The sequence below is a fragment of the Diadema setosum genome, chromosome 20, assembly GCF_964275005.1.
Source record: "Diadema setosum chromosome 20, eeDiaSeto1, whole genome shotgun sequence".
Taxonomy (NCBI): Eukaryota; Metazoa; Echinodermata; class Echinoidea; order Diadematoida; family Diadematidae; genus Diadema; species Diadema setosum.
This window is the reverse complement of record NC_092704.1, coordinates 22839608-22864351: the sequence shown is the minus strand read 5'-3', so window position 1 is coordinate 22864351 and position 24744 is coordinate 22839608. Positions and strand designations below refer to the sequence as shown.

At 40.8% G+C, this 24744-nt stretch overlaps 1 protein-coding gene across 1 annotated transcript; it reads right to left on the bottom strand.

Moving 5' to 3' along the window:
- Positions 1-21641, bottom strand: LOC140243513 (neurotrypsin-like). Its single transcript, XM_072323183.1, has 8 exons — positions 21584-21641; positions 20758-21069; positions 8437-8727; positions 7389-7748; positions 3852-4046; positions 2752-2934; positions 1653-1764; positions 1-240 (listed from the first exon to the last, which is right to left on the bottom strand). Exons 1-8 carry the CDS (start codon positions 21639-21641, stop codon positions 45-47), a joined length of 1707 nt encoding a protein of 568 aa, XP_072179284.1. The 3' UTR covers positions 1-44.
- Between the last annotated feature and the right edge of the window lie 3103 nt (positions 21642-24744).

Genomic DNA, 24744 nt, shown 5'->3' with positions numbered 1-24744 from the left:
TCGAACTGTGTTTTGCCGAGGAGTTTACAAACTCCTTGGTTTATCTAAAAGGGTTGTATATAGGCAGATTGGTTCGTCATCTCGTCTCGGTGATATACTTCATAGGCGTGGTTATCATTCGGTATGGCGGGCAGAGCCCTTGGAGAGCGAGATTTCTCGTCGCCTTTTTCTGCAGCGGGCGGCGCGCCAGTCTTGGTTAGAGCGCCCTCAAGCCTGGTCGTCTGGCTCATGTTTGTCGATCTGCGGGACAGCAAACCAAAAGTTGATTTTAAGTGGTGCCCTAGCCCCATGTAATCCATTACTTTGCCAAAGGTGGTAGGGTGTTTCTACAAAATGGAGACCGGAAGTCAGTACCGGGTATTTATTAGATACATACATCGTTGAACTTTAATACAAAGGAAAAATATAGATAATCAATCCAACAAAACAACATTCAAATCAACAAGAGAATTTTGACAGCTTTGGCGAAACGCGCATAGAGGATATGTCGTAATGCAAATATAAGTGTCTACCTTTTTTGTTCAATTCGTTTCGCAATTCATTGATATGTGTGATCGAATGTCACACAGATTTACAATGAACTTTCCAACAATGTCGTGTGTTAGAATACAATATATTTGCATCTTTGTAGATAATAGATATAACTTAGAGGTTAGGCGCACACAGGTCTTCTAATCTACCCCCCCCCCAAACAGCAACATACGGGTCTGCGATACGTGAATAGTAGTGTCTTTATGAAACAACGACCAAAACTACATAATATGCAAATTCATGTATGTTTTTAGGACGAATTTAATTTTGCGTCCGTCGCTTGCTTTCGCTTGCATAGGCTGATTAGTATGTTGCCGAGTTACAAGCTTTGAACACAAGTACTCAAACAACAATCAACTTGATTTGTTACGTATGACTTCGCTTGTTGCAGTAATCCCAATCGCAGCTCCAATGAAGCTATATACCGGGCTATGCAAATTGTGTCGTGTGCCAATTGAGGTGCCAAAGTGACAAGGCTGTGCATGTCTCTGTTATGTACAATAAAAGCGAAAGTGTCTGTGACTGAGAACCATCATCAACATGGTAATTATTTAGACACACTGATAGGAATTTTAAAATAGTACTGTTCAGTGCTTGAATTCACACATAAACACCACCTCATGTTTCTCTCCATCAGTCACGTACCTAGGATTTTGTGCAATCTACTTGGATGTTTCGAAATGCTGTCACCCTGCAACATTGACAGTACTACCACCTGCTAAATCAATGGCACTAGCCCTCTACTTGCATATTAATCATTCTATGTTTGGGGCATTATGGTACACTGACTTTCCATCCACTTGACAGTCTATCAAAAAAAAAAATCTTTTCTTCTTCCAGTGATTTCACAGAAAACGCACTTGAAAAACATGTCGTCTTCAATATTTCTCAAGAACATGAATGTGTGTATCGTTTATTATTACCTTAAAGAAGCATTCACCCAGTTTATAATGCGGTATATACGGTATATTGCAATATGATGAAAAGGACACAAATATGACAAGTTTTGTGTCCTGAAAAGGCATCGCTTCCAGCTTTGGTGGAATCAGTGACGAAACAGAAATAGAAACAAGAGCAAAAAAAAAAAAAAAAACGAAAAAAAAAAACACTTCAGTGATTACCTTCTGATGATGAACACCGCCACAGACAACAGTATCACATTGAAGACCATTAGAATCACCCCGAGCGCCAGGAGACCAGAAGTGGCTGGGGATGAACCTTGACCTCTTGCTTCTAAAATGGAAAATAGATGTGGTCAAGACGAGAGTAGCTTTGGACATATTGGATGTGATATCATGACATCATTACGTCATCTTATTTGCATATGTTACTCGTGATCGGTATCACTGTTTCATGTGAGCCATGTTAGCCCAGTGCACAAAATCGCGGGTTAATATCGCGATCATTATTACGGTCCTTGTTCGATTGCGCCGGTAGCATCGGTTGTGTGTCTGTATCTTCATTGCCTTTTCCTTCGAACAGCCGCCTGTCCCGTATACAGTACTTCATCGGGGCCACGTGCATCAAATTCAAATACACGTTCTTTTATCGTGCGTTGTATTTCTGATCACAATATATGTACTTCAGAAATCTCCAGCGTGTTATCTGATTATACGACAAAGACTTAAGAGCCTTTTGAATGACCAATGACGCCAGGTTAATAATGCAATCGATGTATCGATTCAAAGTATGAAAGTAACGTGAAGTGATAAATACAGACTACCTTAAAATGACATGATGCTCCTGAGATCCATTTATTTTATTTGTTTTATTTATTTATTTATTTATTTATTTTATTTTTTTTTTATTTATTTATTTATTTATTTTTTTTTTTTGGGGGGGGGGGGGGCACTCAACAGTAGAAAGGGAAAGATGTATGGTGGTTTAAATGAAGCATGCACAGAGTATCAAAGTGATGATATCACAGCTTTTCGTTATAGCTTATTATGATTCCAAACGAGATATTCTTGCACAGGGCTTCCTGCAGTGGCTTGGAACCGGGTAAGAGCAGTGTCAGCGTTGATCGTATTCTGACTACTTGAAGTTTTGTTTTTTGTTTCTTTAAACCAGTTTCTATGGCGACGAATGGTTTTGACGTCACTCATCGGTACTCTGAGGAAGCTACTATCTGTTATACGAACAATTTCTTTGGACACCTGCAGGTAGCTGCTGATGGAAAAGAACAGCGTCGTTAAATCCAGTCAAGCATACGAAACACACCTTCCGCTTCGTTCGCTGGTGGGCAATCCACTTGAATTCCGCTCCACAGCCCGTCAGTGTCGCAACGCCAAATGAACCAATCAGAGCCGTCGTTACAAGTTACGTTCACCTCATCACCGTATTCATATCTAAGTCGGGGATTCTGAATGGATGCTTGAGGTGGGGTACTGGGAGCGTTGCAATCTATAAGAACATTGATGCAAAAATGCACACGCTTATCTATATCACGTTTGTCATGAAATCGTGTCGAGTTACCTAGTTTCACAATGTTGCAGTAACCTATACGAACAAAGACTTTTCACCACCGTGGCTAGATTTGATGGAGAAGATAAAGCCATGTAATCTATGTCTGTCAATGCAGGTGGGCCTAATGCAGCTCAAGGAAACAACAATGGTCTCTATTTCGCTCGTTCTGGTCTTGGAATTCATGCGAAAATATGCACACAGACTTATCATTGTTGTATTATTGACACGACATCATGCTATTCAAATAATAGTTTCACAGTATTTGCACTGCCTGCACATACACATCAGGGTCGGCCCAACCCACACTTTATTTTTTGCACAATACATAGGAATACATATTGTGTAACCGCTTAGCCCCCCCCCCCACATAGTTTATTTTGTTTTTAACCCAAGAAGTGGCACCAGACAAAATTAGAATGTGATTAAGCTTCAAGTTCAAAGTTCAAGTTCAAATTTTATTCGTTTTTTCCACAATAAAATAACATATAAACGTAAATTTCACTTTCTTGAGTGACCGAAACAATGCCTGTGAATTTGTACAGAGAAAATAACAATAATAGCAAAAAACTAACAGTATCGATACATTGCAATAATTGCTGAGGTAACGAAAGTGAAATAATTGTCTATATGCACTGTGAGAAGCTTTTACCGACTTAAGTTGTACCAGAGGGGTTTTGTTGTGTTGTAGTTGTTTCTTGTGTTTTTTTTTTTTTTTTTTTTTTTTTTTTGCTTTTTAGCCCATGAAACCCGGAAGTGGCACCTATAAACCGCCCCACTATTAAGACCGTGGCGCCGGCAGTGCAAGTAGGACACTTCTGATAGGTGTATGATTGTGTCGTTTGCCATTTGCTCACCTCTGTAAACCGGATCCAGTGTAGGACAATTAACATTCGGTCCGCTCCACAGACCGTGGGGTCCGCAGTACCACGTCACAGACGACAAGCCGTTCTTACACACCACTGCCACACTGTCGCCATATGAGTACTTCAGACGCAAATTAGGAACGTATGCTTCCGGTGGAACAACGAGGGCGTTACACTGCGTAGATTCTATTATGATAACGACAGTATAGTAGAGTATTCTTTTTCATATTACATCAAATATAATTGCGACTCACATCGTTACTTCTTAAAGGCGAATTTGAAATCCACTCAATGTGTATAAGAACGATAAGAACAATGTGTATCCATTTCACATGGATCCATCCAGCAATACCATAATGTTATTTTTCCTTCTTTTTTTCAATGGAAATACACAACACGGTATTTCAGAATCTCAACAAAATCACTTAATGAAGACAATTATAATTACATGAGACCCCGTCATCTTGTCCAATACTATTGTCTGCAAATACACGATAAAGTATAGATCAATCGAAAAATTCAACATCATGGTTTTTGAGAAAAAGAAATAAAGGGGTAAAATGTATTTTTTATGAAAAGATAATCTACGTGGATTAGTTTTAGTGTTCATAATGAAGACTTCAAGGGCATCTTATCAAAGCTGAGCAAGCCAAAACGGCATCCATTGACAATAAATCATTAAAAAGATGACGCAAAAAAGAAAATAACATTACCTATGTACATCTATAGTTCTAGAATGTTATTCATCTTTACCAAAACCATGACCACTATACTCACATTGAAAGAAATTAATAGAAAGAGAGCCCAGCGGGCTCGATACTTGCCTAATTTCATCTTGTGATTTAAAAATAAATATTAACTTTGCTGTAATTTTCCTTTGGCTGATCCGTGATGGTTTGTCATCCGAACTATTACTTTCTACTCGGGCAAGCATTTACAAGGTATTATTTCATATATCGTTCCACAAAATAAAATTTTCCTGTTCTACTAGCGGGATCGAGAGGTGATGATTAAAAGTCAGTGTTCTGGCCTTCACTAGCCTGGTAGCTCCGCCAAACTATGGCGCGTTTAGAGTACTTGTACCTCTTTAAAAATTCTGTATCCCCTACCACTAAAGATGATTGCTGCCAAATATGTTCAGTATGTACGTGTACACTTTGAAGGATAAAAAGCGTAAAATTTATTAAACTAATTAATATGGGCCCTCCTCTGGAACTGCAATGATTTTTTTTTCCACAACAAGTACTTTTATACAATAACACAGAATTCCCGAGAAAAGTTAACTGTTACCTGTTAAGTACTCAAAACTTGGGACACAATTCTTTTACCACCCTCTACTCTCTCATATCCCACACGGAAACACCATTCCATGCCACCTGAACCATTTGAAAGACATGACATGCCTATTGACCGATTCGGGTTCGTTGAGGGCAGCAGACATTTTATGGCACTGGGCGCAGACATGAGCTCAAATTGCGGTGTCTCAGCCGACCCCCCCTGCTCTCCCCCACCCCACGGGCAACATATTTATCGCGCACTTGTAACAAAGGTTCGCGCACTAAGCAAGCATTCGCGCACTGAGTACGAGACGCCCATTGGCTAAAACAACCATGCATCAGTTTTTCATTCTGCGCGCGTGCTAATGCAAAATGTAGGGAGAGGGGTGGGGAGTGGGAAGGGGGGGGGGGGGTCGGCTGAGACACCGCGTAATGGCGCTGCCCATGCCAAAAATACACATAGCGCGTCACAGAATCGGTCAATATCCCAAAATAATTCACGCCAAGTTAAGTGAAAATCTGATCCTGCATCTTGAAATAGAAGATATGAATGTCAAATTTATCTCTCGGGAATTGTGATGTGTCATGGGACAAGACCGAGGAAAGTAGCAAAACTACACGATATCACATTTATCTATTTATTTTATTTATTTATATGTTTTATTTTCACAGGGTGGCTCCATCAGTGGGTTAAACACTGTTGTTCTTGGAGGCCCTGCATGAACACATACATACAAATAAACACATGATAATCATACAATACCAACATCAAAATCAAATTTGCAGTATCAAATCTGTATATATCTTAATATTGGTCCCACCCATCATATCCCTAGCATCTAGCTGGCCAATAGAGGCTTGAATGACTCTAAAGAACTTTGAGCTGTCAATATCAATATGCAAGTGACTGAGTCTCTGATGCTGTTATCACCTCAAAATATATATATGTCATAATTAATCATACATTTTGGTTTGTACACAAAATATTACAATTTTCAGTCTTTTGTTCAAGCGCAATATGCCACGTTCTCACTCCTTATAACGATTCTTCTGACTGATGATTATGTTTAAGTTATTAAGCCAGGAATGACATGACATTTTACACTTTATATAGCCGAAAATTGTAATTTTTGTCAGTTTTCCGTACATAAGTAATGGAACATTGTAAGGTGATGACATCATTTGCTAATTTATTTGCACATCCTTAGCAACTGTTCGACAACTGCTTTGCAAAGAACAAAAACAAAAAGCGAAACTTCACAATTTCATAAGTTTCCTTTCAGCCTATATCAGATTTTCATCAAATTTTCGCTGTGTTACTATTTCTTTCATAAATTTGACCTTGTTTAGAGTTCCCCTTTAATGACATAGTAGTATACCGAATTCTTTTATTGGTTAGGCAAAATTTGGCTGCATGTTAGAAAGCGCATATGGCTTAGCTGAATTTGGAAGCAAACTAATTTAGACCTGAGCTTTGCCATGAAGACTAGCAGCGATCTGTCAAGCCTGGTGCCGGCAGCTAACTTAAATGTATGCAAATGTTTATAAAGCACTGAGTAGTAAGTTAGTCTCCCATATCCTTGCTAAAAAAAGAAACAACAGTTAACACAATGTACACACGTACAAATTTTGATGGCCCAATCGAGTCTCTACAATACACAATTTCTGAAAAAGAGTTGGTCCTATATCTATTTCTGGTGGCCCCGGGCCACTGCTAATGTCGAGCAACGTATACTTTTATTTGCCGTTTAGATTTTATTATTGCAATATGACTGATTGTACTGTCCCTGGATTTGATAAAAATAGTTTTTAAATTTGCTCACTTGTGGGCTTACTGGGACTTGTCTCTTTAGCCCTCATTGAGCCACCTGAATCATTTGAACGACTTCACACCCCCAAGCCACAAGACATATTATTCTTGGCAAGTTAGTTTACATTCGGATCATGGTGTGTGTGTGTTTGTGTGTGTGTGTGTGTGTGTGTGTGTGTGTTTAAAGAGGCGGCAAGATTATAAAAAGAGGACCGACGACGAACGACACAGGGCGCGCGAACACCGACGCACGACGGACAAGATTGGAAAAGCGAATGCAATAATTTAATCTTGGGCCCTTGGCTCAGGTGAGCGAAATACTGTTTTAACTCTAAATCGTACAACTTCTTTATCTTTTTAAATCTCTTGTATAAATGTATTTACTTTGTTTCATTGTTTTTGTTCATCAAAATTCACTTAGACAAGTATGTGTTTTCATACCCCCTGGAAGGCACCTGACACCAGCGTTAGAAGATCCGGACGTGATGGATCCCAAACTCCTAGTTCTGACCAACAATGTCACATCGCGCTCACAGTCTTGGAGAAACATCTCATGCCCGGAACAGCGCACACTTCTCATAATGTAGGGGGATGAGCGAGTGCTATACGTACTGGAAGGGACGGGTCTGTCGTAGACCGTGACCGCACGACCAAAGCCGAGTTGGCGGCACACCACAGTGCCTTCCCGGATGCTCCATCCATAGTGGCCGTTGATAACACCCCATACACCGTAGAGATTCACTTCTACTCTGCCAACAAAAGGGTCATTATCCGGTCCTCCTCTTAGCCGTATGCCAGTATCTTCAGATAAAATATTGCGATTGTATTGACATTAGCTAGCTTAAAAGAACATTTGACGTCATCATTATGATCACTTTTATCGCATTATCATTCTACTTTTATTAATGTTGTTGCTATTTACATTTTATTATTGTTTCAGGGGCTCTTCGATTAAAACATGCTTAGTGGATAGATTAAGAATTGATTTTCATTCATTTATGGTCGCTTCTCTCAACTAATCAAAGTAATTTACTAATGATTTTCGAATGTTCAGGTGTGAGTTTCTTCGTTTGTCTCCCTCTAAAAATCATTTTTTTTTAAAGATCGCAACTGCTGATCTGTAATTCAACAAACATGTCGGAAAAAAGGAACCGATTAAACTCGAACCTGTCATCTACTGCTTTCCGGGCAGCAACACTACCACCAGGCTGTCCCTGGTTGCCGGCAGTGACCATATGGTGACACGATGAACATGGAACAAATACCCAAGCTCCGAAATTCCGACATTGTTATGCTAAGTAAAGTAGTCCAAGGCGGTAAAGGAGATAACCATACTTAGTGTCCTACTGTTGACATTGGGTAAACTTTCTAGCTGCAGAAGAAATTCTCTTGTCTCCAGGTAGCATGAAAGCTGCAAAAATTTTGAAAATATGACCACTTGTACATGTGGCGCTTTGCAACTCAAGCCAAGATATACTAGTAACCTCACCTGATTTAGTGCAGAAAACCTCTAAGTAGCTACTCTGCGGTTCCGGTTCGCCTATATCGCACGATGGAACGTAGTGGATTCCGAGGTCGCAATGGTGCACATTAGCAACAAGTGGAAAAACGTCACCTTCCCTCTCTCTTTCTTCTCCAGACTCAAATCCAAGTTGACGACACAAGCTGACCGGCCCTTCATCGGTGTAATTACTTATTCTGACCCAGTTCCCAGGTTCAACTTCCATCTCCACAATACCATTGGTTTCGGCTGTTCCATCGGCAAGTCGGATACCGTATCCTGACAATCACGTGAACGAGAGAATATATGAAGAGTTTGTTTGCAAAAACCGATAAGTCCATTTTTGAAGATTTTGAAGCATGGTCTCTGTCATAAAGTACAAAATAATACCTTTTAAATGATATATTGGTCACTACATAATAAGGTACATTTTTGAAGTTATGGTCAAAAGAAGCAAAATTTTTCTTATTATTCTCTTTATTTTTCTTGACCTTTAATCGCAAATATCTCCATTTGGCAAATATGGACTTATCGGTTTTTGCAAACTAACTCTTCATATATATTAATACATAATTATTAACAGCTGCCTCTGTGGACCCTATTGCTGTCCTACGTCTTCGGGATTTGGTACTACACTAGTATTAGCATTTTTCTAATTAAAAAATCTGTTTCTTTAAATTCAATTCAGTCATTTCATTCCTTTTCATTTTTTTCTATTCATATAGTCAAAAGGTGCCTGAACTTCCGATCTTAGTTGTACCTTCTTCACCGGCAAAATAACAAACAATCAGGGCAAGTGAACACGATGCGGAATACACACGATGAGCACAGTCTGAAGAGGGCTATGGACACATAACAAAGAAAGCGATTCTGCAGGGTAGCCCTGGTATACTGTTCTACTAAGGGCCTCGCTCACATTATGTATGGGTAAAAAATATAATAATCACACACACACACACACACACACACACGAATACGAACTACGAATTAACGTATTCTGCAAATCAACCTCAGATACCCAAATACGATAAAAACCAAAAAAAAAAAAAAACCAAAAAAAAAAAAAACCAACCAACAAACAAACAAGCCAAACCTCAAACACCATTACAACTAGACCTACAACTTGGTAGAGCAATCAGGAAAGTACGGTCACAACCCCAAAATCAGCCCGCTCGGGGACCGGTCGGCGAGTTTTTAGCCAAAACCGGTCGCACAACGACCGGTGACCGACCAGTGACCGACCAGGCGCCACTGATTTTTAGGGCATCGGTCGGTCGCCGCTGAAGATTTAACTCGGAGTTAAAATTTCAGCGGCGACTGACCAGTTTTCACTCGCTGCCCAAAATACGCTCGGTGTCCGAGTGGGAACCACCAAGGCACTGACCTGATCGAGCGGTCGCTGCCGAGCGATTTAGGGAACATTAATAATAGAGACAAAAATGACAACAGCACAGAAAAAAACAAAGAGAATAGATCGAGCGGTCGCCGTCGAACGATTTAGGGACTAAAAATGTTATGATAAAAATGACAGAAGCACTGAAGGAAACCAGGGACTAGATGGAGAAGATAATCTAGCGCAATGTAGAAGAAGAAGGGGGAAGGATAAAAGGCAAGGAAACCCCACCAACATCTCAGCATCTTAACATCTCGGCAACCAACATGAGGGATATGGAAGTCAGAGGCAACCACTTTGGGGCAAAAGAGATGAAAGCTAAAAGTTAGTGTCGATATGGTGACGTAGTAAAATATGGCTTGGTTACCTTATCATTCATTAAAGGCCTATTGATTGAAGAAGAAATGAATGACAAGAGATGGGGAAAATTAAAATATGAAATGAAATTAGAAGCAAACAAGATATTTTGGAAAATTCTAATCTATTCTAATCTTTGTTCCATCCTGGGTGTTCCTCCCTTTTGTTTCATTTCCTAATTTCTAGTTATCTGTGGTATCACCTAGCCGAAGTTTGTTAGTTGATAATATTTAACTCTTAGATCTTTTGCCTCGAGTTTTATCTTAATTAATTGATTAATCAATTAATTAACACATCACAAATCACATAGGGAAATTAATAAACACAGGAAGCTTGTGAGAAATTTCTGGCACAGACCGGCGGGTGGCCGTCGGTACGCCTACGGGTCACCGGTAGATGACCTATCGATCACCCGTCGGTCGCTGAGCGATTTCGTAAAAATCGGCCGGTGGCCGGTGGGAGATGGTCCAGTTGCCGATGGGGCATCGCTCAGTGACCGCTCGGACTCTGCGCGTTGTAGATCCCCATATTTTGCCAAATTTACTGAAAATCGATCGGTGACCGACGGGAAATCGACAGGGCACTGCTCGGTCATCGCTAGAGTTTTACAGCCTGCTCAACATCTCCAAAAACCGCTGAGCGGTGCCAAACTTTCAGCAGCGACCGAGCAGGCTACAAATCGGTCGGTCGCTGCTCTAAGTTGTGACCGTAGCCTTCCCCCCTCCATTACGATTGTTATTTAACAATACCTTCAGCATAAAAAGGGTAATACTACAAGTGCTCCTGCGACAGTTGCTCCGGTCTGTTCTTTCTCTAACGACATCTGGTTAGGGTTGAGGTTGTGATAGGGTTTTAGGTTTAGTTTGATGTGAGGATTAGCAATGTGGCTATATAGGGTTGTGTTTATGGGTAGAATGTATCTGTAGTCTTTAAGTAGCATGCAGATATTTAATGGAGGCAATTGTCGCAGGAGCAAATGTCATGGAATCATAAAAGTGAAAGGTCGGTTCATTGATGATCCAACGGATCATAAAGGGCAACCTGTGAAAGATAAAGGCGAATAAGGAAGCGATATCAAAACAAGAACAATGCAAGGGCAAAAATATGAACGGAGTGATATACAAACAGCATGAGCGATGGAGGGGGGGGGGGGGGCAACAGGCAAAGAACCTGGTGTCTTTTCCTTCTCGGGTCACTTAACTCCACCCATCCAGTACTCCATGCAAGTTCTGGCCTGGTTGTTTAGAGCATCCAGGTCATTTTTGGTTAATCAGGCCGGAAAGTGTCTAATCGTCTGCTACTCTCCGAAATCGCAGGCAGTTTGGCAATCTTCATATCTGTCCTTATCTGTTAGGGGCCTGTATCGTCTAGGCTCAGATATGAAGACTGTTGAGGCAAGACCAGAAATGCCAGGACTCATTGGAACCTGCAGGTGAGGATTCCATTTGGCGGAAAAAGGACTAGTGGGGGCGTGCTTCAGATGACTACATCACGTGATTCCATGACATTTGCTCCTACAAAAATTGCTCCTATGATATGTCACGTGTACACGCTAAGCCAAACATCCCAACCTTAATCCTAATCCACGCATCAAAGTAAACCTAAATGCCTATTACAACCCTAATCCTAACCCTAAGACCTTGGAGAAAATGAGACCGGAGCAATTACAGCATACCGGACATCTGGCAATCAGTCCATTTTGAATGAGATATTTCGCTCTTTTGCCATCATTTATCGATAAGCCGCATTCACAGATTTTTGGTTTTCTTAGGTTTCTTTATCTCCCCGATCATTTCGGTTTATTTCTGGTGAGCCATGGAACCGATTTCGGCCAATTCTACGACTTCAAAAACCTGGAAACTCACTTCAGCGTTCGTACTCGCACTCGTTTTTATGAAGGCTCGTGATCGATGTATGACGCTATGATTATCCAAACTATAGGCCAGCGTTCATATACCCAACATGTCATAGTATCATCCAAAGATTATACACCAGCAAGACTCAAGTTCATGCGAACGTTGGCCCCGTTGGACCAACCCAACCCAACTCTATGCCACATTGCATCAGCAGTTTGACAACATAAACACGGTCGTCCATTGCACATGTTGTCATTCCCCAACATTGGCAAACACTAACGCAACTCTTTGCCGATGCGGTAGCATCTTAGCAACAGTGTTTTATTGCATATGTCTCAACCATTCAAATGTACTTAAAGCAGAATACTACAGGAAACGCATATTTTGTTGGATTATTCCCCCATTTCAAGCTTAGAGCATGTTAAACACAGTGGCCTTTAATTCATCCATTTAGAAAATTGCGTTTTGGAGAACGGCTGCTTAGAAAAATTGGTTCCTGAATCATGCTCAATTGGAAGATCCGTGGTTATTTTGGGGGCGTGTCCATGACGTCATGGGTTGAAGGGCAAACCCGGAAGTATCACACAAAAGCCTAAGCTTACCTTTGTATGCTCTCGATGAGAGCGAGATGTGGAGGCTCGTACCCCGAAATCCCAAGACATTTTTTTATCAGAATGTCATAAAAAATGAAATAGAATTGTTTTCTGTGAAAGTCTCCTGTGAAATCACACATTTCTTAGTTTAAATAGAGTCTATTAGGTGTTATTTAGGCCACGAATACAGAAGTTGTCAGGCCTAGTGCCTGTAGTGGCGCTTCGTAGTCGATCAGTCACATGCATGCGCCCATCACCGGCCGCGTCGGCCTATGTCGCAGTGCAGCAGTCTCCATGTATCAAAGAGCGGAGAAGTCTGGGCTTCGTACCTCTTTGGTACGTACAATGTACTATATCAGCAGTTCCTCGGTAGTACAGCTGTGTACGCCATATATTTAGCGAGTATTTTTTTTCGTGAATCGAGACTTGCCAATAATTTCGCGAGTGCTTAAATTCGTGGTTGTGGAGTACTGGGAGTACACTACGGAAGGGGAAATATATACGGAAAGAGAGTTAATATTTTCTCGTGTTTTTAAATTCGCAAAAAGCACCAGGTTCGCGAAAAAAAAAAAAAAAAAAAAAAAACCTCGCGAAACATTCGGCGTACGAGGATCGCTAATACTAGATACCACGTAATGCGCGGGCATCGGCTAAGACGAAGTCTTGACTAGGCCGGCAGGCCTATCTGGTGATGAAATAAACGATACAGAGCACTGCTGTTTTCATCGATAGTGATAAAACTTTGATGGACTCGGTGAAGTAATGAATGGATCGTGCAGTGAATTTGTGAGGGTACCTAGCTGGATAGAATACTGATGAGATCTGAACGGGAGTACGGAGTGAGTGTGATGTGATAAGATATGATTATACGTAGCCCGACCAGACGCTGCGCTACCTATAGGTAGGGCTAGCGACTGGGCTGTGTTCAGTTAGGCCTACTGCTGCTCTGAACAGTGGCGTATCTAGGGGGGGGGGCGCAAGGGGGGCACGTGCCCCGGGCGCCACTCCTTGGGGGCGCAAAAAACGAAAAAAAAAAAACGAAAAAGAAAAAGGAAAAGAAAAAAAAAAAAAAACGAAGACGAAGAAGAAGAAGAAGAAAAAAAAACTCGCCCGGAAGGGGGAATGGTAGGGGGGGGGGGGGGGGGGCAAAAAACCAAATCAAACAAGATAAAAACAAAACATGATGATGACGCGGACAAAATGACAATGTTTATTGTGTTCACACAAGAATTCCATGTTCTGTCAGCTGAAATACAACAATTTTCGGCTCGCTCGCTGCGTTCGCTCGCCAAAATTTATATAAATAAGGAGGGTAAGAACAAAACGTGATGATAACGCGGACAAAATGACAATGTCTATTGTGTTCACACATGTCATTTTATATTTAGCAAGCAAAATGTTTCACGGAGCAGCGGCTGCAATTTCTCTCGTTCTGAAGCGATCGCCAATTGGATCAAAAGAATGCGCCAACGGTTTCGAACATGGGGGGGGGGGAAGGGGGCGCAAACAAATCAAGCAAGATAAGAACAAAACGTAATGATGACGAGGAAATATGCAAATTTCGCCTCACTCGCTCGTACAATTTAGAGTATTTTTTTTTCAAGTCCACAGTTTGTTGGTATAAATCGTTATCTATAAGGCCGTCACTATTATCTTGATTAGGATTGTAAGATTAAATAAGCAAAAAATGACAAGAAGTCAATGTTTTGTAAGCTGAAATATAAAAATTTTCGGCTCACTCGCTGCGCTCGCTCGCCAAAATTTATCAAAAAAGAAAAGAAAAGAAGAAGATAAGAACAAAACGTGACGATGACGCGCACAAAATGACAATGTCTATTGTGTTCACACATGTCATTTTATATTAAGCAGGAAAAATGTTACACGGAGCAGCGGCTGCAATTTCATTCGTTCTGAAGCGATCGCCGATTGGATCAAGAGAGGACGCCAACGGTTTCGAACATATGGGGGGGGGGGCGCAAAAAAACAAATAAAAAAAGATAAGAACAAAACGTAATGATGACGCGGAAATATGCAAATTTCGGCTCACTCGCTCGTACTAATTTAGAGTACTAGTATTATAAGTCCTCAGTTTGTTGGTATAAATCGTTATCTGTAAGGTCGTCACTATATCTTGATTAGAATTGTACGATTTAATAAGCAAAAAATGACAAGAATTCCATGTTTTGTAAGCTGAAATACAAAAATTTTCGGCTCGCTCGTTTCGTTCGCTCGCCAAAATTAAAAAAAAAAAAAGACAGAAAAAAGAGATAAGAACAAAACGTGATGATGACGTGGAAATACTCTCTACAACAACTTGTATAATACAATGCATGCACTATGCGCGCGGGGGCCTGCGGCGCTCGAGACCTTGCGCGATTCCCTTAAACCCATGACGTCATCGGCAAAGCCTCGAAATTTACGCTGTGACCTAGATTTCAGGGGGGTGACAGGTGTAAATCTTCAATATCCTCTAACTCCACTTCAAAAAGACCATTTTAAACGATGTAAACGACAAATTGTTCTATGTGTCCCACTCTTTGACTTCATATATAATTTTATTTCTTCAGTATTCCCCTTTAAGCATAAGGATATTGTTCACACATTAGCAATACATACACGAATATATTGCAATTTTTCCTTCATATTATACAATCTGGTAAGAAACTGCAACCGTACCGACTCCTACTTGCTACCGTTGGCCCAACGCAGTTAAGCCAGCCACTATCCACTTTCTTCTTTCCAACACACTCAACTTGACAAGTCCTCAGAAAATGTAGAAATTGAAATTGAAGCTTTTATCAATGAACAGGCATTGTCTGATATCATCGTTGGACTTTTGATAGAGTAAGTAAGTAAAGTAAAAGCTAACTAGCTAGCGTGTACGTATAGTGTGGCAGCAGCAGTTTGCGGCTGTAGCCTGGCTGGGTGGGCTGTGCTTGCATTTCCCATCACATCGCATTAAAGCTACAGCGCTAGTACGAGTATACCATGTACGCGCACAATGTTTATATTCACATCGTATCATTGGTGCTGCGCTATATGAAATGCATGTCTTTATTGCAATTTGTGCGTAGACATTAACCATGTGTGCATGTGTATGTATGTATGTTAGTACTATATATATATACATTAAGATCACTAGAAGGCTCATTCCTTCATATTGCTGAGCCGATAGTGAGCCGTTCGGGGTTATCCCACGTGACCGACACCCACGAGTCAAACAGCCTACGAGACATACATCCCATGAGTTCGACACCAGGTAAAAACAGCCCACGAGTTTGACATGACAATACGGGGCGTTATGTGCCGGTTTCGTTGGCCTTGTTTGCTTAGTGAGGAAATCATGGGCTGTATGACAATAAATTGAGGAGTATAACTCGCGTGTCGGTCTGGTAAAGTGCACCAGGAGCAAATGTCGTGTCACCATGAGTATGACACGCGTTCAAATGAATGCATACTTGTGGTGACACGACATTTGCTCCTGCGACAGCTGCTCCTGTCTTATTTTCTGGTATACAAGGACATTTGGTTAGAGTTGAAGATGTTGTAGAGTTTTAAGTTTAGTTTGATATGAGGATAAGAATTAGGGTAAGGTTTATATTTGAGGGTAGAATTTATATTTCATGGGAGCAATTGTCGTAGAGGTGTATATTTATATATATAACTCTACACACACATACGAGTATCATTATGTGTGTGTATTTGTGTGTTACATTGTGCGTTTTTGTGTAGCATACTTTACGGGTTGCTAAGAATTATCCTGACGTTACGGATTTGGATTTTTTTCGTTCTGAGATAAAAAGTAAAAAAAAAAGTAAAGTGCGGCTTTATCACATTCGTAAAATGACCTCTGCCATCTTCTTGTATTGAGCAAAGCCCAAGTAGCACCAAAGAATGAAGCGATATAATTATTGATCGTGACTGTGATCGGATACATTCTACCCCTTTACATGTTATGATATCCATATCGAGAATATGTGGTAGTGACAATGTAGGTTAAACTAGACACAATGTACCAGACTGCCAAATACCGAATGCACGGTCGACTGATGAAAACCATTTATTTTACAAAATGTTTGTCAGAAATCTGGATGGCACGAAGAGGAGAATAGAAAATATGCTTTTGTCTCCCCCTTGAAGCTCGAGACTTTGTACCTTCCACCCACCTCCACCTTTGACATCTTTTGTGATACAGAGCGAGATCTTCCCTCTCCATTGTCACCCTATGGCCACGTTTTCCATAGAGCGGAAATGACGGGCAAAATGATGTTGGGCTAAAGTACATGCATGACATTGGACCACCGTTGGGCCAACAGATCATAGAGGTTGAACATGTTGAAAATAGTTTATGTAACATTGGTAGGGTATTGTATCAAGGTTGGCAGAACATCAAGTTTCACCTTTGACCAGTGATGGCCCGCCAGCCAAAATGACGTTGGGCCAGTGTCATATTCATTGTATCTAATGAATGCATTGAAACATGGTTGGTCTAAAGTCGAAAGGAGGTTGGTTTAACGACGTGGTAAAGTCATATCACAGTTGGAAAGTGGCAGGTATAACGTTGGGATACAGTTATAAGAAGTTATATGATGTTCAGCATCAGCCATGTCTCTGACATTGGGCCAACGGATTATTCTAGGTGGGAGAAAGTTTGATCTAAGGTTTGGGATAACACAATAATACGCTTGAAAAGGGGTAGGTTTAACGCTGGGACATTGTCATAGTATGGTGGAAAAGTGGTTGGTAAAAGGTTGGTCCAACGTCCATATATAGATAGTACAGTCATAGCCAAGTTGACAAGTGATTGATCTAATGTTGTGACAACGTACTAACAAGTCGAAAAGTGGAAGATTCTTTGTGATCATGTCATATAACAGTGAAAAAGTAGTTAGTATAACATTGGGATGACTCCATTACTTACTTACTGCCCGGTTTGCCTCTATCGGCATGTAGGGCAGCAACTAACATCCTCCACTTCTGACGGTCCTGGGTGAGTTTCTGAATAGATCCCCATCCTATGTTTTAGGGCCTTTAATTCTCCCTCCATTCCCTCCATAACAAGGGCTAAAAATGGTTGATTTAAAGTTGGTCTAACGTCAAGCTTTCACTGTCGGGCCAGTAATTGGCCCGACTTTCCAGAGCTGGGTCAACGCCGTGTTTTTGACGTTGTGCTAATGTACATGTCTGATGTTCGACCAACGGTGTGCCAACGCAACATTCATAGTGGTAAAAATGGTTGATATAACGATGGTCTGAAATTGTACCAACGTCGGTCCATCATGAGGCTTTCACTATTAACGTTGGCCCAACAGTAAGGCAGGCCAACCTCATGTTTCTGACATTGTGCATGATGTTTGACCAATGTCGAACGAACGCAGCATCATTGTGGAAAAATGGTTGATATAACGTTGGCCTGACATTGTCCCAACGTCGGTCAACTTCAGGCTTTCACTGTTTGCCCTACAGCCTAAATGACGTTGTGCAAACGTCATGTTTATGACGTTGTTCCGACGTACAAGCATGCTTTTGGACGAACGTTGGGCTAAAATAGCATTCAAAGTGGAAAGTGGTTAGTAAAATGTTGGTCTGACATTGTACCAATGTCGGTCCAACGTCAGGTTATGTCTGCTTGGCCAATGTTGGCTCGACGACCAAAATTATGTTGTGTTTCTGACGTTGTGCCAACACACACGCATGACGTTTGACCAACGTTTTACCAACGCAGCATTAAAAGCTTAAGAATGGTTGATATAACGTTGGGTGACATTGTACCAACGTCGTCCATAAGGTATTCACTGTTGGGCCAATTTGGCCCGATTGCCATAATGACGTGGGGCCAATCTCAAATTTCTGTCATTTTGCCAAAGTACACGTTTGGTGTTGAAGCAATGTTGGGCCAATGTAACATTCAAATTAGAGAAGAGGTGGACATAACATTGGTCTGACATTTTACCAATGTCGGTCCAACATCAGCTTTCACTGTTGGGCCAATGCTGGCCCAACGGTCAAAATGACGTTGGATTAGTAACGTCGTGCCAACGTTAGCTTACCGACTGTGACCGTGCCGACCATCGCTAACGCTGGCCCCATGAAGGATAGCAAACAAATATCCATTTTGCATCTCTGACAAAAGTAAGACAGTGGCCAACCGTTGTGCCAAAGTTATCTTACCAATTTTTCCGAATTTCTATGTTCACCAAATTCCAAATCAATGTTTCTTAGTCCAACATACAGTATAATAAACAGATAATCAACAATGTTTTTGATTTTATTTTTTTTTGAAAAATGCTGGTCACGATGACATCAGTATTTTTTTTTCTGAACGGGGTAATATAATATCGTCAATTTGCGAATCCTTTAGCTCACATATTTCATCATCAATCCCCCCTTTTTTTTAACGGCATCATCCCCGCAAGTATGAAAATAGGATACGTCATCCTTTTGTTTTAAAAAGATGACAAATTAGATGCCAATAATCACAGACCAATTTCTTTGTTACAGTCATAGTCCAATTCATTCATTTTTTTATATAAAAGTACTATTAATTTTTTGAAATTCAATGATATGTTTTCGAATTCTCAGATTACATTTAGGGAAAAATATGGGTCTACACATGCATTATTGACTTTTTATAGAAAAGAACAGATGCTATCGACAAATCTTCTCACCTGATAGGTTTGTTCCTGGACTTCTCCAAGTCCGACGACACCTTTAATCGTGACTTTTAACTCAATAAATTATATGATTTCGGAATGCCTGGGAAGGCCTTGAATTGGTTCAGGAGCTACATGAAGCCATATGTCTCTTTACAATGGTTGTGATTCAGGTGCTAAATGTCGAATGTGGAGGTCCACAGGGAAGTTTATTAGGTCTGGTTTTGTTTATTGCTTTATTGATTATTTTTGTAGATCATCAGATGTTCTTTCTTTTATTCTCTTTGTGGATGACTCAAATTAATTTTTCGCACAATAATCTTCTTACCCTTGTTTTTGTTTTACAACTGTTTTGTAGTTCCCTTAATTTGTATCATTCGTTCTCTAGTGTATTTTCCGAGGGTCCCATATCGTACAAGCTTTGCTCTTTAGTTTTACCCTCCATTTCCATTCCTATCGCTATGTAAATTGTACTATACGCATGCATGTACATATTAAAAAAATACATTTATGTTTCCTTCATTTTGTTGCTCATTACCACATGTATTTTGTTAATTTACGTTTTTGCAATTATTAAAAACATGTTCTGTTTATTCATTGTACAAAATTCTTCCTGTTTATTTGGTGGTAAAGCAACCAATTTCAACTTGACCTTGAATTTGAGCAACTGCGACCGCCGACCGTCGCCAACGTTGGCCCATGAAACGTGGGATAAGCCAAACAATCAGTTTGATTATTTTTAATGCTGCATTTGACAATTCACCATGCATTTCTTTTTGTCAAGTTTATGGTATATTTGTTGAAATGTGGAATAGGGAACAATAAAAAGAAACAAACAAATATCCACCGTCAAGGAGAGGTGACCATGAAGACGATGGTCCAATGTTGAGCTAACGTCATCTCGCCGACCGCGACAGTGCCGACCATTGCAGACCTTGACCCAAAGGAGGAATGTTATCTGGGCAGGTATCCTTCAGCATTTCAAAATGGATGGTATACATACCGTTTTGTCACTGCTCACTCCAAATTAATACATCGCATCTATTGATTTGAAAGATGCATACTATTCAGTTCCCATCAACCCATCATCTCTAGATAATAGTTTAGTTTTCGCTGGCAAGGCAATTGTACCAACACAAGGCCCTATCTAATGATCTCATCTCTGCTCCTAGAGTGTTTACCAAATCACTGAAGCCAGCATTTGCCCAGCTTCGGACAGAAGGGCATGTATATAGTTACGGGATATCTTGATGACGCATTAACAATTTGGAGATCACAGGAAACTACAGGAAGCTACTAAAAGGGCAGTTTCACCACCAATATATTAACAGAGTTGGGACTCTTAATTCATCCCGAGAAGACAGTACTATTCATTCGTTATTTAGGTCTTTTTTTCAGTTTTGTTCAAAGTTAACGTCGTTTTTCCACATATTACGTGGACATTGAAAAGTCCTTACCTATTGGAGGCAGGCAAGTGATCGTTCTATTGTAGCCGCGGTAATTCGTCTCCACTGCAAACCCCTGGCATTTCCCAAGGTTGTCCTCGTTTCCATGGCAATACAGCTGGGCGACACAAGGTGAGGAAAAGTAGTCGTAATTGTAGGTCCTGAATGCCTGGTCCGGCAAGCCAAGCCCTAGCTGTTTGCACACTACTGCTGCATCCTGCATGTCCCAGTCGTCCGCGCAAATTGTTGTCCATTCTCCGTCGATTAGAACTTCTGGTCTACCAGCGTATGGGTATCGATCTTCCGACACAATCCTCACATCAACTGACAAAATAATGAAGCACAAAATAAAAAGAAAGAAATTCAAGATTATGGTTCAGTGACAAAAGGGTGATACTTGATTAATGTTACGCGCACGAAAAGTTTGATTCGTGACATGGTTATACAAGTGTACTACTCTTCTCTTACCTATAGTGACAAATGCTAGGTGATAGTATATGCAGCAGCATGTTACAAAAAAAATGATGATAAAATAATTAAATGTAATATTAACTTAGGAACAGAATTGTGAAAAATGACAATCATATTAGACACACAGAGACACCATATGTCTATAAACATATTTCTACATGTATGAATATAAACAATATATGCAGAGAGAGAGAGAGAGAGAGAGAGAAAGAGATTTCATACCTGCTTTGTAGTACCATCCAGAGCACATAAGCAGGTCTATTGTGTACAGTCGAATGTTCCGATACAGACGCATTATTTCTGAACACAGGGATTTTCTATAGCTTCATCTGTTTTGCTGGGACATAAATTTGTGGCAGCGGGATACCTCTTGGACATAGTGCAGGCAGGAAGGAACCAAGAGCTAGGAAAAAGACGCTCATCATTATTGGATCAAAAAAGCCACAAACCTAGAGTCTCTAACCACCTGTCATCCAACATCACAGCGATACATGAAGAGATCGGGAAAGAATGGTCAACACTATGGTCTTGAACAAGAACTCTCACCAGCTCCCGAAGTAGCTGTACATTCACTTTACTTCACTTAAAGACAACAACCCGCTCTTAAACACCTGCTAACGCGATCGCAAGTCCGGAAATCAATCAGATCAACTGGCAACCAAAAATGTGATGTCAAATATACGACCATCTAATAACAGATACAGGAAGTCAAACTGGGACCCGGTCATATCTTACGTCCGACGCCAGCGGACTGCAACAACAAGAACGTACTGCAGTCTAACATGCAAACAATAATATCCAAGCTCTCTACATCGGGGAAGCAAAGAATTTCAGACAATGATTCAACAAGCGGAAAAGAACCATTATCATAAATCAAATCCGATATCCAGTCTCATATTGCAATGCAACAAACTACAAGATAATAGACCAACCATGATGCCATCGACGACAGAAACATGAAAGAACTGAAAACCTTCAACGCAGAGAGCTTCCAGGAACAAGCACTATAAAAGCACAGAAATGTAGTGGTTCACAAATTATACTTTCCACAAATAGATATCGTGCTCACATTCGTATATTGCCCATAACACTCCGCTGCAATTAGGCTCGATTATAGGCCTATAATTTAATATGTCAGTAAAGCTTTGGACTTTGTTAGACAACTTAACGCAGATGTCCTACTCAATGCAAAATAATTAACGATTATAAACTAGTGTGAAAGTTTATAGGTATAAATATTATTGGGATTTTCCAGGGAATATAGGTTTCTCAAGCAGATTCTACGTACTGCTGTCGAATATAAGCCAGACGTTATTATTGCATAATAAAATCGTATCATGCTTGTGACAGGCTCCTGGTGTGGATGGCATTCTCTCCTGACCATGCCTCCCATCATGCCAGCCATCATGTCAGCCATCCGTCAACGCAAGAGCGGAAAGGCCCAGGAATGAGATAACATTCCTTGGAGTTTCTCGCCACAGTGACCAACGATGTCTAGAGTAGCTCAGGGTTATCCTTCTCCAATTGCTTCAAACCTGACTATAACCAAACTCTGATTCAAGGCAACAGTCGGCACCATACCAAAACCCAACGAGCCAACTGATGACCCAAAGAAGTATCGCCTCATCTCGCTCTCTTGTGTACCGTTCAACCTTCTTGAAAGAATCTCCCAGCCCGTTTGGAACCTGTCATCGATCCTCAGTTGCTTGACGAACAAGCTGGCTTCCGTCGTGGTAGGAGTGGACTACCGTCCATTACATCGTCAACCTGATGACGTTACTGATGACTTAGAGGAGGCTCTTGAAAAGCGTCTCAAGATCTCGGTGGACCTCAACGCAGCTTGTGACACAGTATTGGACCAGGGTCTTGATCTGAAGCTACTTCACACCATCCCTGACAGTTTCCTCGTACGGTTCAACTGTAATACTATTTCCTACCGCATTTTCATCTTCAAGACAAGCGACGGACAGGTCAGCCGAATAAACCGTTTGAAAAATGGGGTTCCCCAAGCTTCAATATAGCTCCTATTCAATTCCTAGTGAAAGGTGAAAATGTTTAGAGGGACCATGACAGGGCTCAAATGTTAAAAAAAGTCAAAGTATGTAAAAAGTGTAAAAGTAATAAACATACCATATCACAACAGTTAATGTCACATAGAGGTTAATCGACGTCGAAAATTTGCAATAGGAAAACAAAGAAATTCTATTGTGTCTAGTATTAATTATTCCAGTTACTATAATTGAGGTTAAATGTCAGCGGTGAAACATTCGCGGTACATACGGTATAAGAAATAGAACACTATGTCAATCTTGAATACACTTTTGCAATGATACGCACGGTACGTTGTACATTGATCAGCCAATGTTGTTTTTTGTTTTGCTTTGTGTTGTTTTGTTTTGTTTTGTTTTTAGCGCTAATGTTAAAGGAAATTTCACTACTCTTCTGTCCTATTGAAGCATGAATTCACGGCTTTAACTATGCCGCCTTCATTCTTTGGTTTTTGAGTGGTTCATAATTCTAACCTCACCTTCTTTGGGATCCGTGGCTGTAGATTCACGAATGACCGCTACGCCAACAACAAGGCAAAGTGAAGCCAGCCTGACCGGAAACATCCTCTCGCATTTCCTTTGGTTTGCCCGTAATCTCTCCTATTAATTCTCCGCTACCGTCATTCACATTTTACGTGGACCTTTGCTCGTTTACGAATTAACTCAGGGACTGAGCCACATTAATATATGTCTAAAAAATGTTCGAAGCAGTCAGATAGAGAGATATCGACAGAAATCGAGAGAGGGGGTGGAGACGTAGCGCCCTGTTGAATATCTATTTCTGTTTACTTCGAGGAGAGCTATTGTGAAATGTATAAAAGATTCAACGATGGGGAAAGAACATAACAGGTTCTGTCGAATCTGTTTGGAGTACGAACGGTGCAGAAGCAAGGTCCCCTATGAGGCAAAGAACCAGAAAATCTTCACACACTTTGGCTACACTATATACATATAGGTCCAGTGTACTCGTTCCTGCCTGTGTAGCCTGGATCGCGTCTTTAGCGAATCTCTTTCGTGATATTGCAATCTGCCTGAAAAATGAGACGTCGATACACACACACACACACACACACACACACACAAAACATTATTCGCATCATCAAGATTAAACATTCTTGAACACCTGATGTGAAACAGTTTTGATTAAAGCAAAATGCCATTTCGCGTTAGAGGTGACCTTGAAAGAAAGACTACTGAGTTATACTGTATACACATCAGAATAGTAAAGCTGTGTTTACACCAAATCAGGCACGGGTCACGGAACGGGGTTTTTGGTGTGGGTGCACCAAAAGGAACCACGTCCACTCAAAAAAAAAAAAAAAACAAAAAAAAAAAATCCGGGTCAGATCTGACCCGGAAAGGGTCCGTTGGGGTCACACCCCGTTCCGGGTCAAAAATGACTTGGAATTTGGTCATGAAAACCCGGAATGAGGTCACCCTGACCCAATTCATGACTCTGAATGGGGTCATATCTGACTCC